The 17,385-nt window shown below is 51.0% G+C and overlaps 1 protein-coding gene across 1 annotated transcript; it reads right to left on the reverse strand.

Moving 5' to 3' along the window:
* Positions 1-10,685: 10,685 nt before the first annotated feature.
* KRT3 (keratin 3) lies at positions 10,686-16,913 on the reverse strand. The gene is made up of 9 exons (XM_043564021.1): positions 16,152-16,913; positions 14,896-15,116; positions 14,296-14,356; positions 13,851-13,946; positions 13,408-13,572; positions 12,859-12,984; positions 12,307-12,527; positions 11,876-11,910; positions 10,686-11,388 (listed from the first exon to the last, which is right to left on the reverse strand). Exons 1-9 carry the CDS (start codon positions 16,827-16,829, stop codon positions 11,039-11,041), a joined length of 1,953 nt encoding a protein of 650 aa, XP_043419956.1. The 5' UTR covers positions 16,830-16,913; the 3' UTR covers positions 10,686-11,038.
* Between the last annotated feature and the right edge of the window lie 472 nt (positions 16,914-17,385).

Below are 17,385 nucleotides of genomic sequence, written 5' to 3' on the forward strand. Positions count from 1 at the left end.
GGACAGAATGTGGGGACCCTCCAGCTGGTGGGTGGAGTAGTTTGAAAGATCCCATTCATCTCAGGATGAGAGTGTGTGCTGCGTCAGTCCTGGTGGCCTTAGGATCTCCTACTCCTCCACCACGTGGTCTGGGTTAGATACCCCTCCCTGTTTTCCCACCATACCCTGTACTTTTCCCATCATGTCTTAAAGTAAACTTATATGTTTACTTGTCAGTACCCCTGTAGGCCCTGAGCTCATCAATGGAAGGGATTGAGTCCGACTCATTCTGAATCACCAGCTTCTTGCATAGGGAAAACACACCACTGATGTGTGTTGTTAACTGACCAATGACCTGTGTCTAAGAATAGAACCATCTAGACCCAGATCTCACCTCAGTTTTATGGAATGAAAATCTTCAGAGCAGAGGCTTGAGTGTCTATATTTTTAATAAGCCCTACAGGTAATCCTTATGATCAGGGGAGTTTGGGAAGCCCTGGTCTAGACTATGGGTATTCCATCTGGGCCAGGGAGTTAGGGGGAGGAAGGGTGGGGGATACTTGGTAGCAGACTGGGTACACTGGTACACTACTGTTCTAACTTCCAACGGCTCAACTATCCCCCATCCCCATGCCAACCCATCTCCACACCCAACCACACCACCCATGGCAAGAACATGTTTTCAAGTTGTTATCCACATTGAAGACTCTACAAGGTATGACGGAGCAGGAGGGAGTGATTCTGGACTCCCCAAGAAGTAGGTGGTTGGTATTATCTCCAGAATTGCAATCAAATCAGCAGCACTGTGTCTTTCTGGAGGGGTTTCCAGACAAGGCAATCTGGGGCAGAGGATTAGCCTGAAGATCCTCAAATCCATCAATTTTAAGTACTACAGCTAATTCTTAATTTTCTGTTCTGCAGTTTGGCAAGAGCCAGTCTGCCTGGTTAGAATCCCAGCTCCACCACTCACTACTAGCTCTTTGACCTTGGCCATTGCTTAACTTCTATGTGCCTTGGTTTTCTCAATGATAAAATGGGTATGATAATGGCGGGTACTTCATGGGGGTTTTGTGAGCATTAAGTTAAATAAATATAAAATGTGTAGCATGGTGTTTGACACCTAGTAAGACACTGTATACTGAGCTATTGCTAGTACTCTATTTAGAGATATGGAGAAAGGAGATAACTTAAGTTTGGACTTGGTTGTTCTCAAAACAACTTTGCACCCCTGAGCAGCTCACCAAAGGATGGTAGCAAAAGGAAGCCAAGTGAGGATGGAGAGTAAGAAACCCAAGTTGGAATAGTAGAGAGCATGACCTCTGCTGGGAGGGATTTGGGCTGGTGACCTTGGGCTGTGATTTAGCACACTAAGTCTGTGTTCTCATCAGTCAAATCCCTTCCTACCTCAGTGGTTTGTAGGGAGCCTCGTAGGATATAACATAAGTGAAAGTCCCTTGAAAATCATTAAATGCCTCACAAGAGTAAGGTAGCTGTGGTCTAACAGAGAGCCTGTCATCATGAACTTCAGACCTGGTTCAAACCCCTTGTTTACTTCGCACTATGGAGTGACCTTGGACAAGGTACTTGACTTCTTTGAGCCTCTCTTTTCTTATTTGTAAAACGAGGATCCTACCCCACCTGCAGGATTGTTTTGAGATTTAAATATGGTCCACCAACAAATGTTTGGATATTGCAGTCAATATTATCCATCCATAGACAATCCATGAAGGGGGTCTGTGTTGGGCTCTTCACTGAGACATTTACTCCACCCATCAACTGATGAATGCCAGCCCCTCTTGGTGAGCTCTTTAGTCTCATTCTTTGGAATTCCCTTAAAAGCAGAAGAACAAATACCTCGCTGGGAAGAGAGTTGAGCCAGGCTCACCTGAAGCTCCAAGTGAGAGCCCAAAGCAAACAAAACCAGACATCAGTGTCTCTGATTGTCTTCCCCTCCCTTGGCTCCAGTGCTGAGGCAGCGGATGGCAGTCTCCTAAGTGTGGCTTATGTCAGTCACCCTAGCCTATAATGGGGAAGAGGAATAGAGAGACGCAATGGGCAGATCACAAAAGCACAGGTTTGGGTTGGGCTCCCCTAATCCACATTTCCTGAGCCTGCCAAAGCATCGCTTTCTTTAGCTGGTTGGGTTTGTTCTCTCAGCTGTTGACTGAAGCTGCTAGAAGGAGACAGAGTTAGCATCTTCGGCAATATTTCTCTTATTCACTGCAGGATCTTTTAGAGCAGTGGCGTCTCAACGGGCTGCCTGCTGCCAGTAGTCTGAGCTCTTCTAATCCCTGGCCTTCCAGAACCTTCTTTATAAAAGTTGCCGGATGGCTGAGTCCTCTGGATCCTTATTGCCTTACCTACAAATTAGGGGTGATGGTCACCAAGCAGAGTTATTCCCTCTAGCCAATCTGTTCTCTGATGTTCAACTGCGGTGAGGACGCATAACAGTTGCCCATAATATAATTGTGAGCGGAAGAATGAATCATAAGACAGCAGTCACTACCTCTAGGTCAAAGCAAGAAGACATCCCTCTCCACCTGGGAGCTGATAGCTACATGCCCTTCATACATGTGGATTCACAGATCCAATTTTCAAGATAACCATTAATTTGTTCTCCAAAAAAAAAGAAAAATGTACAGTCATTCTGGATCTGCTGTCTCTGGACTAGGAATTGTCATTTTCTATTTTCTTACCAGGTTAAAATAAAAACTTATATCGGACATTACACAGTATACAAATGCATCGTTCAAGTAACATCTTCTCTCATAAAGATATAGGTTTTTTAATCTTTATTTATTTTTGAGAGAGAGACAGCGTGTGAGCAAGGGAGGAGCAGAGAGAGAGGGAGACACAGAATCTGAAGCAGACTCCAGGCTCTGAGCCTTCAGCACAGAGCCTGACACAGGACTCGAACTCACGAGCTGTGAGATCACGACCTGAGTCGAAGTTGGACACTCAACCGACTGAGCCACCCAGGCGCCCCAAGATATAAGTTTTTTTAAATAGGTGATGGGAATAAGGAGGGCACTTGTGATGAGCACCAGGTGATATAGGGAAGTGTTGAATCACTATATTATGCATCTGAAACTAATATTACACTCTGTTAACCAACTGGAATTAAAATTAAAACTTTAAAAAAATAATGTAAAATACAAACTTATCACTACAGAAATAACTTTATTTAACAAATGAACAGTAAAAATATATTACTAGCTAACTCTCTTTATTGGTCCCTGAAGACCAATCTCCTGTAAACCCAGATCTCTCTCTCTTTTTTTTTTTAATTTAAATTTTTTTCAACGTTTATTTATTTTTGGGACAGAGAGAGACAGAGCATGAACGGGGGAGGGGCAGAGAGAGAGGGAGACACAGAATCGGAAACTGGCTCCAGGCTCTGAGCCATCAGCCCAGAGCCTGACGCGGGGCTCGAACTCCCGGACCGCGAGATCGTGACCTGGCTGAAGTCGGACGCTTAACTGACTGCGCCACCCAGGCGCCCCCCAGATCTCTCTTGCTGAGTCTTTCTGAAAGTCATTGATCCTCCCTCGGGAAGCACCAAGTGAAAGAGGTCTCATCCCTTTTGATTGGCATACTGAATTTTCTGGAAGTCAAACGACAGCACCTCCTTTCCATCCTTCCTTGTCTTGGAGGAGTGGAAAACATAGAAGCCTTGGAGTTAGGCATGTGTTCAAACCCCAGCCTCACTACTTTCCAGTTACAAGGCCTCCAGCGAGTCATTTTACTCTCTGCCCTCAGTCTTCTGTTCTGTAAATGGGGGTTAGCATAATCACCTCACTGGGTTTCCATGAGGACTATGGGAAGTAGTGTTAGAAGCCCCTACACAGAGCAGGTGGTCAGCATATGGCAGTCCCTTTGGTGACGATGTTGATGTACAGAGCCCTCCTAGAAGTTATCAGTTTAGAGGCTGAAAGGTGGGAAGAGTTCTAAGGGGTAGCCCAGTTTAAGGTCAATGAGGCATTGAAGTCTGATGATTTCTGCATAAAGTGACAAGGAATCACAGCATCGGTATTGCAAGTTACATAAAATCCATTCTTCCATGCCTGGCCAAGCCAGTTTCCTGCTCCGGGGGCTCATCAATTAATGCAGTCCATAGGTCAACAATATTTACTGAGCTACTGCATACTTCCCAGGATTGTGGGGACTATGATTTAGTGAAAATAATTTCCTCTTTCAAATCTTTGCGCCTTTCACCCATCTGTAAAAAGAATATAAAAATGGCTAACAGTGGCTGAGTGCCCGCCATAACACCAGGACTGAATTAAGCTGTTTACAAGTATCATTTCTTTTTTTCTTTTTTACCAAAAGTTTTAGATTTATTTTTTAATATAATTTATTGTCAAGTTAGCTAACATACAGTGTACACAGTGTGCTCTTGGCTTCAGGGGTAGATTCCCATGATTCATCGCTTACATACAACACCCAGGGCTCATCCCAACAAGTGCCCTCCTCAATGCCCATCACCCATTTTCCCCTCTCCCCTACCCCCACCATCAACCCTCAGTATCATTTCTAATTGTCATAAAAACACCACTAGGTCAGAATTTTCACTCACATTTTTTTTTACTCACATTTTTATAGATAAGGACACAAGCTTAGTGAGGTTAATTAACTTACTGACGGACCTAGGATTTTAATTAGCTTATCCAAAGCCTGTCATGAATTCACGTGAGCTTCAGCAAGTCAAATTACAGCACCCAGAGAGAAAAGTCCACTTCGTTATTGAAAGAACTCACCCACATGGGGAGACTAGGTGGCCCAGTCAGTTGAGTGTCCAACTTTGGCTCAGGTCATGATCTCATAGTCTGTGGGTTCCAGCCCCACATTGGGCTCTGTGTTGACAACTCAAAGCCTGGAGCTGCTTCGGATTCTGTGTCTCCCCCTCTCTCTGTCCCTCCCCTGTTCATGCTCTGTCTCTCTCTCTCTGAAAAATAAACATTAAAAAGAAAAAAACATTTAAAGAACCCACCCCCAGAATGTGATGTGCCTGGAAGCATCAACTAGTGTTAATGAAAATAGTTTTAAACCTTACAAATTCCTCTTTGGCATCAAAGAGATTAAATAAAATTTAAAAATTAAAGAGAGAAAGAGAGATCACTTTCTCTCACTATCAAGATATTTCCCCCGATTGGCCTCTGGCTTCTCTACTGGAGAGCCTAACTCTCTAGACCTGAAGGTGGACCTGCTCCCTCACAGGGCCTCAGAACCATGGAGAAACCTCTCCTACTGACATAGGAGCTTCGGGTTTGGTTTGGAACCAAACCAGGTTTGGAACTTCTGGCAACTCAAGACTCTGCAGAGTTGTTAGCACCACATGCCGGAGCTAGCACAAGAGAGGGCATCCCAGAGGCCGGCAGAGCACGGTGGTTACAAGTGTAGGCTTTGGATCTGAGGATGCCAGGCATGTTACTCTGCCTTTCTAAGCCCCAGTTTCCTCATCTAGAAAATGGGGATAATTGCCACCCGCCTCCTCTGGTGAGGATTAAATGAAATGACACGTGCAAATTGCCCAGTGTGCAACTTGTACCAGGAGGTGCTGAACAAAAGCGAGCTGTTTAATCATGTTGTTTTTGTTAAATGTGTCAGGACAGCAGTCGAAGAGCCCACCCTGTCCTTTTCCAGCACATCATCAGCTTAGTAAAATTCAGTGTCTCCTGTGTGACACTGTGAACAGCGAGAAGCGTATAGATGAGGAAGGCGTGTCCCTCCCTTCGAGTTACTTCCATTCTAGTGTGGAGAACAGACATGAAACTAGTCATTTTCATCTAAAAGGGCAAGTGAGGAAAGGTCCAAAGGGAACACAGACAGACCCCAGACTCAGCAGTGCCCGAGTGATCTTCCACGATAACTAAGAGCTGGTCTAGTCACTGAAGCTGGAGTGAGTATTCCTGGCAAGGGGAACAGACTGTCAAAAGCACAGAGGCATGAAACAGCCAAGTTTATTCCAGAACTGCGAGACCCCCCGGGCCATTGGCACAGGTCTTGCAAGTGCCCACATAAGGTCACATTGCTTGCCTGGCTCGTTTCCTGTGCCTTTGCCTAGAATAGAAGGGCATTTCCATTTTTTTTTTCAGTTTATTTATTTTGAGAGAGAGAGAGAGAGAGAGAGAGAGAGAGAGAATCCCACACAGGCTCCACACTGCCAGCACAGAACCGAATGCAGGGCTCGAACTCACAAACCATGAGATCATGACCTGAGCGGAAATCAAGAGTCAGACGCTTAACCGCTTAACTGACTGAGCCACTCAGGGGCCCCTGGGCATTTCCATTTTAAATGAACAAACTTCTAAAAATATCTCCCTCCCTCAAATTCAGAATGGTCTCTATTCAGCTCAGCTATAACCACAACCAAGCTAGACAAGTATCCTTCTCTAAGGAGAGGAGTGAACGAGAGGACCCCTCGCGTGGGTCCAGAATTTCTCAACAGCAGCCCTATTAACACTTCAGTTTGGATAATCCTTTGTTTGGGCTCTGTCCCTGAAATGTAGGATGTTAAGTAGCAACCAGTCCTCTCCCCTCTGGATGCCAATAGCACTGTCCCAGTTGCAAAAGCCAAAAATGTCACCCAACGTTGCCATATGTTCTCTGGTGGAGGAGGGGAGATTGCCCCCAATGAAAATCACGCCTTACTGCCATCTAGAACCATCACTTCCTGCCCCTGTCTTCTCCAGAAGTTGATGTCACCATGGATTCCAAGGCTATCAGATTGTTCCCACATTACCTCCATCAGTTTCCTAGGAGAACCAACTAGACTTCAGTCTTCAACCTTCAGCCTGTGCCAATGGCACTGGAGGTATTATTGGTGGTGGTTAACTTGATTTTAGGCACAAGAGAGATGTGTACTGTGCAGTCTGAATCCCAGAAGGGCTAGTGAGGGACATAGATAAAATAGTGAAGAAGTGTTTTCAGAACTCAAGTGGGTTTTTCTCAGGCTTCCCAAGATTGTTGTGGGGTGTCTACATTTCTGGCCTTGGAGGTGGAGGGAGAATCCACATGGGTGAAACTGTTGAGAAGAAGGGAAGGGGCCACCCAAATCCCAATAGACGAGATCTCTGATGGTTGGCTAACCAGCCCCCACCCAGCTCTGGGCAAAACAGAGAAGTCACATAGAGATTTTCCTACAAATTACCCAGAACTTTCTATGCAAATCCGGATCATCAGCAGTCTGGATTATCCAGAGGCAGATTCTTGTGGGGGAAACAATCCCCTGGTTTCTTTAACTGAGACTTTTGTGGCTGTGTTACCATCACTGTTGATACCTGCTCGGGCCCATAGCCTACATCCCAGAAGGAACAAGAATGAAATAACCTGAAATCTAAAAACCCATCTTGGTTTCCTTAACGTCAAGGAATGTGTGAACCAGTGGGTCAAGAAGCTCTTAGAACAGGAAGGTGCTGTTTTGAGCATTCTTTCCAGGTGGGGGTTGGGGAGGGAGGAGGCAGAGAGGGGTGGATGGGGATGGGAGTGGGGTGAGGGATAGTAGTTGGGTCCCCGTGTCACCTCAGGAGGATGTATCATTCTGCAGCCAAGGAGGAAACGTGCAACAAAGCAGAGAGAGCAAAAGAAATGCTTCACCACTGACCAATGGCCCCAAATCCCAGTTTAGGGCATACAAGTCAGCATTGTTCAACAATCTCTGAGAGCTTCCCCGTGAGCAAACAAGCATGTCTCAGAGGACAGGAGAAGAATGGACAGCACAGCACAAATTGGCTCCTTACTCAGAGAATAAAAAAAGTCTAGTCAAGGGCAAGAAACCCAACCCAAGCCCAGAGACTTAACAGCACCTGAAAAATCACCATAGAATTTCACAAAGAAATTCTGTGAAAGCTGAAGCCAAGAAGGAAAAGAAGGAGCACTTGGGAGCAGGCAAAGTTCCCTGGAAGTGTTTTCAGGCTAGATTAGAAATGATCTGGGGCGCCTGGGTGGTGCAGTCGGTTAAGCGTCCGACTTCAGCCAGGTCACGATCTCACAGTCCATGAGTTCGAGCCCCACGGCGGGCTCTGGGCTGATGGCTCAGAGCCTGGAGCCTGTTTCCGATTCTGTGTCTCCCTCTCTCTCTGCCCCTCCCCCGTTCATGCTCTGTCTCTCTCTGTCCCAAAAATAAATAAAAAACATTGAAAAAAAAAATTTTTTTTTGAAGAAATGATCAGGGCTGGGCGGAGACTATCCAGCCAAGCATGGAGTTAACTCCTTCAGTCTCAGGGCTTGGCACCAAGTTCACCTGCCTAGTCATCCCTCTGGGACAATGACATCTCCAAGAAATAGCCCTCTCTGTGGTGCCATTCTTCCTGAGCCAGACTAACCCCTGGCTACTCTCTCTTTAAGAAGCTGTATGGATCCTCCCTGCCACCTGAAGGCTACTTAGGTAGGGGAGGTCTCCTATAAATGCCCACAGGATGCACAGGGGCCGGTGGGCATAGACCAGAATCCCGGGAGGAGCAGCAAAGGAAAGAGGCCACTGGCTGAATGTGAACTCTGAGACCAGTGGACAGTGTCCCAACGAAGTCTGGCCCTGTTGTGGCTTTCCTTTGGAGCCCATTTAGAAACCCCTTGACTTCTCAGGGACAGGCTTCCAAGTTTCTGGAAAACTTAGACCAGGCTGTGCTACCTAGCTGACTGTTCCCTTCTCCCTAACTCTAGATGCTGGAGCTCAGCCTGGTCCCTCTTCTCTTTCCTCTCCCTGGGAGAGCTCATCGGTTCCCATGGCTCTAGAAACTCCCCTAACTGTCCTTATGCAGACAACATCCAAATGTGAGTCTCCGGTCTTAACAGGTGTCCCTTCTGAATCTACATTCACTGCTCCAACTGTAGGCCAGATGTCTACCTCATGAGCAGCTCAAACTTGTCTAAAGTGGAGCTCCTGAAGGGCCTCGTCTGACCCATCCCACCCCTCCACCCCTCCCTTCCACTGCCCTCCCCTCCCCACCCATCTGCTCCCACCCAGCCACCCAGCTGCTCCCACTGGGTGGGAGGAAACCAGGAAGCACAGCCACACCTTCCCTCTCCTTTACCCCCACATCCAGCCTGCTCACAAGCCCTGCCTTTCTCCAGCTCGGCCCCTGGGTTCTCGTCTTCATGCACTTATTACAGCTTGAAGTTATTTTATTTGTTTGCTTACTGTGTTGATGTGCTCCCTTACCACAATGAGAGCAGGGCTCACAGCTGTATCTCCAACATTTAGTCCAGTGCCCGAGTGTTAATGAATATTGGCTGAAGGAAGGAATTCATTAATAATGACTTCATCCAAGGGGAAGCAGCTGTCCTGTCACTGGCCTGGCACCTTCCCACCGGGCCAACCCTCTGAGCTGGGGCAGGCATTGGGTCTCCCCACCTAGCTTGGTCCACAGAGGGATGCCAGCCAGAAAAGACACCTTCCTGCCCAAAGGTGAAGCAATAGCTACCAAACCCCACCTCCTCCAAACAGCCTTCCTGGGAGATCAGATAGAACTGGCATTGGATTGCTCTGCTAAGTGTGAACATGCGATTTCCATATGAATCCTCAAGCCCCAGTTTCTGGTTTTCTTTGTTTAATTGTCATTTCCCTTCTCTGAAAGAAATTCAGCTTTGGACTGAGTTGGATATATTGCTTCCCTGGCCTGGCTTGGCTAAATGTTTCTACTCCATTGCCTGTGTGTTCTCTGGGTACCCAGGCAGCTGGCCATGCCAGGAGGACAGCCACTGTAGTCTCAGAGACAGTGTGGGCCAGTGGAAGGAGCTCGAGACTCAGGATACCCGGCTGTACTCCCGGCTCAGACCCTCAAGCGCTCTATGACCTTAAGCAAGCCTCTCCACCTCTCTGAGCCTCAGTCTCCTCCTTTGCAAATGAAGCTCCTGGACTCCTTGTGCCTGAATTTCTTCCAGCCATGACCTTCCAGACAGCACTGCCATGGCCAGCTAACACTTTATCAGGGCTTCCTGGTGCTGGAAGTTTCCATGGCTGGCGCACCACCTGAGGACCCAGAGTGCATGCAGACAGGTGCAGGACATTTTCTGAGGGGTCGGTAGTCGTCTACCCAGAAGGGAGGCCCTCTGTGGGAAATGCCTGGTTAAAGACAGCTAACAGGTATTCTTTGCTACAAAACTTCTCAGAAACGCTAATACGTATTCCCAGGAGGAAAGATGTAATGGACACAGAACGCTTTTTTTTTTTTTTTTTTTTTTTTTTTGCAGAGCTCTGTCGGCAGACTGGCGTTGTTTGGGCCCAACTTCGAGATAGGTGACTCTCAAGAAATCCCTGCAGCCCTGGAGTTCTAGCAGCTCACACTTTCCCAAGTGCACCTTGATAAGGAGAAAGCTTTCAGGATGTCAGCTGGAGTAGGGACCAGGGCCAAGGAAAGAAACCCTCTGTCCCCAAACCCCTCCGCCATTCAAGGTCCTCTTAGGTTCCCCCAAATGAGAGAAGGCCAGGAGGGAATCGATGTGTGCATGGTCAGACCTTCCCCTCTAAGAACTGCCACAACGCCTCCTGGAATGTCCTCCCACCAGGCCCCCAGCGCTCAAAGAACAAATGAACCACCAGCTCTTGCCCGTTTTGATACAGTGGACAGGACAGTCGGGAGTAACTGCCTTAGTCGCGGAGGAAGAGCACTCCAGCTGTTCTGTGAACAGCACAGCCCACTGGCACGGAGCGAGAGGAGTCAGTTCAATGGGGAGAAAGGCGGCCAGAGAGGCCCCGAGGCCTGATGTGAAACACAATGCACTTTATTGGCGACAGAACGGTTGGCAGAGGGGTCCCTGTGTTATATACATCAGCAGTGGTGACCATTCCACCAGGGGCGGGGGGGACCCCAAGGGCAGGAGAAGGCGGTGGCTGAGGCCACACGTGGACAATCACAGGCACAGACCGGAGCCGGAGAGGGCGCCTGAAATTCTCACGGCAGCGCTCGGCCAGGAGTCTGGATGGAGGGGTCTTCCAGCCCCCAGAGAGCGGGCCCCGGGAGGGTGGGCTGGGGTCGGGAGTGGGGGGTGGCACTGAGGATGTCGCTGACATGGGCGGGGAGCAGGGGCTGGGGGCGCGAGGCGCTGCGGCGCGCGGTGTTTATCTGGAGAAGCGCTGCGAAGACTGGGAGAACTTGACGCTGCCGCCCCGGCTGCTGCCCGAGCTGAAGCCTCCGCCACTGACCCCGCAGCGAGCTCCGGAGCCGAAGCCGCCGCTGCCGCCTCCGAAGCCGAAGCCGCTGCCGCCGATGCCGCTGCCGCCGCCAAAGCCGAAACCGCTGCCGCCGATGCCGCTGCCGCCGCCAATGCCGATGCCGCTGCCGCTGCCGCCGCCGAAACTGAAGCCGCTGCCGCTGCCGCTGCCGCTACCGCCGCCGCCGCCTGCCCGGCCGAAGCCGCCGCCGTAGCCGCCGCCGTAACCACCTGCAGCGCCGCCGCCGCTGACCACTGCTGCCGGGGAGAGGACAGAACCACGATCAGCGCCCCTCGCCCTCCTAGCTGTATCATAATTAATGACCCACGGGGCCCGGGATGACGGGGAGGCGACCAAGGCAGCTTTGCACCGGTTGATCATTGTGACACGTTCTAATGGCATAGGGTGCTCATCCCATAGTGCTAAGTGGTTATGAATTCTCCAATAGTTCCTTCTACTCGTGGTCAACTCTTGATGCCCCGCCCCCCACGCTGGAGACAATCCAGAATTTCTCCTCCCATAAATAGGCTCCCTACTGCATACTCCCCATCCCATAGACATCTATTAATAGTGCCCTGAACCCAAAATAATTACAGAAGCAGGTCTGCTGCCCCTTCTGCCCACGGAAAACCTCTCCAACTTCCATAGAAATTTTTTTTTTTTTTAAATAAGGTGCTACTGCCCTGTGTGATTGCAGGTATTTCAGATTCGGTTCTCATGGTCATTGTTATTCTGGCTACTTACAGATGCTCACAGCGCTCTGGCACTCTCCAGACATCCTACAGGACAAAGCCAGAGAAATAGCTCTGTCACAAAGCAAATAACCAGAAATTTTTCATGGATGAAGGTGATGAATTGCAACCAGAACTGAATTCAGAAGCCAAGCAGAGCAGTACCCTAGCCTTGTCCACAGAGGGATGCCAGCCAGAAAAGGCACCTGCCTCCCTGCCCAAAGATTCTGTTTCATTCAGAACCCCTGTGCGCCCTTGGTCGTGAGTGCACTTTGGCCATCTATGGAAAGAGTGGGTGGGTGAAGTCCTCTTCAGGGCCTACTGACAATGATGGGTCCTCTCTCTATACAAAAGGCCTCCATTCCCATTCACTTAGTCACTCATCTGACCCTCAGCATGTGCACCAGGTCAGGAAAGGTAGGGAGAGTGAATTGGAAGCCCCACCTGCACTCCTCGCCCTCCAGCAGCTTGCGGTAGGTGGCGATCTCCACGTCCAGGGCCAGCTTCACGTTCATCAGCTCCTGGTAGTCCTTCAGCAGCCGGGCCAGGTCATCTTTGGCCTGCTGCAGGGCGGCCTGTAGCTCTTGGAGCTTGGCATTGGCATCCTTGAGGGCCAGCTCCCCACGCTGCTCAGCTTCGGTGATGGCCACCTGCAGGTTGGCGTTCTGGGGGATGGGGGCAGGGGGGGAAGCAGGGGAAGAGATGAGCCTAGCAGGAGGGTCCCAGGCTCTCTGAGTCTTACCATAGCTTACCCCATAGCAAGCATCTGAAAGCCAGGCAACATCCCCCTCTCCCCAATACCTCTATCTTTTCCTCATCTATGGAGATATTTTCCCCATGGATTACCAGCCATCTGGACTGGCTCAGTCTTTGAACTTGCCGGAGGTCAATGCTGCCTGAGATGACCCCAGCAGTCCATTCCAGACTAGGAGTCCTGAGATCCCAGCCCCACTCCCCACTGGTCCATCCAGGCGCCTATATGCATTGCCCTCCCACCTGCTTCTTAACATTCTCAATCTCGGCCCGCAGCCTCTGGATCATTCTGTTGAGCTCAGAGATCTCACTCTTGGTGTTCTTCAGGTCATCTCCATGCCTGCCGGCCGTGGTCTGCAGCTCCCCAAGCTGGAGAACAGAAGGGAAGATCGGGTGTTAACGCGGCTTTGCCTGACTTGTTTCTCTATCCCTAACATCACCCACCCAACCTTGAGGTGCTTAGTAAGCATTTGTTAAAATGACATTGAATCCTATTTCAGCAGGGACACTTCTGTGGCAGCAGGGAAGAGAATATCTGGGTCACCGTGGTAGGAATTCCCCTACCCTGCAGTCTCTGAACAAGCTAGAACCAGTCCCATGTGGCCTGGCAAGGGACAGTGGAATCACCTTCCTCCAGGGATAGCCAAGCAGCCATTAGAAGGATGTCTCCAGAGGGTAGAAGCGAGATGGGTCCACCCAGTGACCACCAGGGACCCACCACCCAGCAGTCCCCACAGGCCACAGCTTCCCTGAGACCCTCAAGGGATCCTCTGAGAGGTGCCTAGCTCCCACCTTCGTCTGGTACAGGGCTTCGGCCTCCGCCTTGCTCCTCTGGGCGATGTCCTCATACTGGGCCTTGACCTCAGCGATGATGCTGTCCAGGTCCAGGCTGCGGTTGTTGTCCATGGACAGGACCACGGAGGTGTCGCTGACGTGGCTCTGCATCTGGGACAGCTCCTACCAACACAGAGGGGCCTGTTACTTCTCAAGCAGAGGCCTGCAGAGAGACTCCTGAACAATAGACCCATTCTCCAGCTCAGTTCTGAATGTCCATCTGCCCCACCCTGCCCCCCCAGCCCCTCAGAGAACCCGTGTCTATTGTCCATCCTGTGGAACCCCAACAAGGGGCCAGCCCTATCTCTAGGCTCAGTCTTCCTGGGCCCTAGATACCAAAGCAGCCCAGCCTCTGAGAATATCTCACCCTCCCTGGCTCCCCTCTTAGTAGGAAACGTCACCATGTCATAGAGGGTCGTCAGGAAGTTGATTTCATCCATTAAGGCATCTACTTTGGCCTGAAGCTCCACCTTGTTCATGTAGGCAGTGTCCACATCCTGAGAAAGACAGAAGCATTAAGGCCTCGTTCCCCACAAGGAACAAACAACAAACTGCACGTGTCACAGGAAAGGGTCAGGACAGGCTGGTGATTGACCGGCCCTTGTCCAAGACTGGTCTCCACGTGAAGGAGTGACTCGTGTCTCACTGGAATGGTTACTCAAAAATGAAAAACCAATGAACTGACTCTTGGGGATCTTTCCAGACTATGATGCACCTGGCTTCTGTTTTTTTGCTCCAACTGCCTGAACTCGGCAGCTCTGTGGCAGTGGAGTAGGAAGGTTCCCCCAGCTCAGCTGGAAACCCGTGCGTGTCCACAAGCCCCGGGAACCCCACACACAGCCTTACCTTCTTCAGGGTCACAAATTCATTCTCAGCAGCTGTACGTTTATTGATTTCATCCTCATATCTGTAAGGGTTAAAAAGAAATAGCTGAGTTTGGGTTTCGAGGTAGTCATAAACACTTTTGTCTGAAACTCTGAAAGTTCATCTCTCCATCCCTCTGCTGCCCCTCTTAGCTGAACACACCCTCTTTACTCGCCCCTTATTAGCTAGGAGAACCAGCCACTCCAGTCTGTCCAAGCACACTGGCCTGGTTTTAGCCCTGGAAGTCCCACCTCCTGGGAAACCCCTCGGTCCCAGGGAAACCGGACCATCGGTCAGCATGCCCTGAGTTGTCCCGGCAATCTTCAGATCCTAGAACCCGAATCTTCCCCAGCCGGGATCATGAGAAAGTACTTCCTCAGCCCTAAACTCATCCCACTTGCCATGACTTTACTCGTCCTTGGGGAAGGAGGGCGAGTGGGGAGCCCAGCAAATCGAGCTGCCCTCTGCGAAGGTAAGGAGAGGAAGATGAGCTCATTGGCACCACTGCCAGCGGGTGGGAGGAAAGCAGTAAGGGCCGGGGCTCCGACACAGGGCTGCCCCGCTCGTGTCTCTGTCACTCACTTCTTCTTGAAGTCCTCCACCAGGTCCTGCATATTCCTCAGCTCCGAGTCCAGGCGGCCCCTCTCCCCCAGGATGCTGTCCAGGTAGCTCCGCTGGTTGTTGATGTAGGTCTCAAAAAGGGGCTCCAGGTTGCTGGTGCCCGTGATGGAATTTGTGCCCTGCTGCTGGAGCAGGTTCCACTTGGTCTCCAGGACCTTGTTCTGCTGCTCCAGGAACCGCACCTGCCGCGCGTCGGGGGGAAGCCGCATCAGGCAACACTTGTGGCAGAGGAGCAGAGGGGCCCCGGCTCAGGTGGGACTGAGCCTCTGAATCCCCCCATCCCCCGGCACAGAGGCCCAGAAGGGATGCGAAGCTAGGCTTCTGCTGTAGCTGGAGAGGCTACGGGCGGATGGCTGCTCGGGTCGGGCCGCTAAAGATCCAGAACCACTTTGGAAAGTTACAGAAGGAGGAGAAATGGGTGGGGAATCTGGAAGTAGCCCCTGTCCAGAAGCGGAATGGCAAAGATGACCCCTTGGTGTTCCCCGGGGACTTCGTGACTCTGTCTCAAGGTCCAAAATGACAGTACACTCTGCAGAAATGTGCTTGAGCCTCAGCGGCATTCTTCCTACCTAAAGCCTTGCTGACGCTCAGCCCTTCAAAGGATGTGAATCACTGGGAGCTGATACTGATTGAAATGCTGCAATCAGCACCACAGAAGAGAGCCCACAGCTGTGAGCTACCCTGGTCTGGGGGACACCAAGCACCCTTTTCCTTCTGACCTGGTCAGTTAGGGGTGCAGACTGGTTGCTAGCTCCTCTGCAGCCCTGTTGAGACTAAAGTTTCCAGGTAAGCCCCTCTAATCCCTTCTCCAGGGCATGTGTCTCCTTTGCCCGGCACAGCAGCGTGGAGGGAACAGGCCTCCTGGGAAGCCTCATGTCTGATAAACGCCCACTCCTGGGTCAGACACTTTCCTGCCAGTAGCCATGGCTCTTTCCATGTGTTCCCAATGCTGCCAGCCTGGGCATAGATAAGGCAACAGGCAGGAGACTTGAGCAGGGAGCCAGACAGGTAGGACTTAGGATGTCCAGATCCAAAGAGGAGCCCATTGTCTTTCCTACTCAGGTACCACGTCGGCAAATTCATCAGCCCCGAACATCTTCCCAGATCCTAGACTCTTCCTAACCATCTCCCTCCAGCCTGGCTCATCCAAGATTGATCCTAAATGTTAAACTCAAAGTCCCAGCCTGGAAACGGGGGCCCGGTCAGAGTTTCATCACCTTGTCAATGAAGGAGGCGAACTTGTTGTTGAGGGTCTTGATCTGCTCGCGCTCCTGGGTCTTTACTTGCCCAATCTGGGGGTCGATCTCCACATTGAGGGGCTGCAGGAGGCTCTGGTTCACAGTCACTTCCTGGATTCCCCCAGGGAAGCCACCAGGACCAAAGCCACCAGGCCCACCAAAGCCACCAGGCCCTCCAAAGCCACTGGACCCTCCAAAGCCACCAGCCCCTCCAAAGCCACCAGCTCCACCAAAGCCACCAGCCCCTCCAAAGCCACCAGCTCCACCAAAGCCACCAGCCCCTCCAAAGCCACCAGCCCCTCCAAAGCCACCAGCCCCTCCAAAGCCACCTCCCATTCCTCTGCCACCACCAAAGCCACCACCAAAGCCACCTCCATAGCCACCCCCAAAGCCACTGCCACAGCTGCTACGCCCTCCCCCAAAGCCACCAGCCCGGGAGCCACCGGCCACGCTGATGGAGATGCTCTTGTTGCCACCCAGGCTGTAGAGGCTGCGACTGCCAAAGCCACCCGCCCCACCCCGGAACCCGCAGGCCCCTCCGCTGGCTCCCCCCGAGCGGGCCACACAGCTCATCCTGCTGCTTCCTGAGACCACGGCAGAGCGACCCGAGAAGCCCTGGCCACTGCCGCCAGATGTCTTGCTGACTTGTCTGCTCATGGTGAGGGAGCTTGGTGAAGGAAAAGTACCAGAGTTAAGCAGGACACTGAGAGTCAGAGGAAGAGGGAAGGGAACTGAAGGCCTGTGCAAAATAAATCCCTTTATATACATCAAGGAGGTTGCTGGGCTCAAACGAAGGAGAGATAATTAATCCCAAATAGTCATGGGTTGGGTTTGCCTCCAAGGCAATAAGTTTGTTCCAGGCTACTAAACACACCTTGAAAATAATCTGAAATGGTAAAAATGCTAAGGTGGCAGGCTTACCTGGCAGGGGGTGGCTCCCGGCACTGCCCCATGCTTGGGCATGGCCACCTCCTTAGCTTTGTCTGACAGGACCCAAGAGGCACACTCCTCTTTGCCAGGTCCCCAACGGCCATTTGTCTGCCCTCAGCTGTGACAAGAATGGAGTGAAAGGTGGGTGGGGGACGTTCTGGTTGTCTGGGTAGTGGAAACAATGAAGCCCACCCAAGCACTCAAGGGAAGTATCTCAACAGAAGGGGTGACTCAGTTCACTCCACAGACAACACATGGTCGTGGAGTGTCCCCGGCGGGCCCC

This window comes from Prionailurus bengalensis, chromosome B4 (assembly GCF_016509475.1).
Source record: "Prionailurus bengalensis isolate Pbe53 chromosome B4, Fcat_Pben_1.1_paternal_pri, whole genome shotgun sequence".
Lineage (NCBI taxonomy): Eukaryota > Metazoa > Chordata > Mammalia > Carnivora > Felidae > Prionailurus > Prionailurus bengalensis.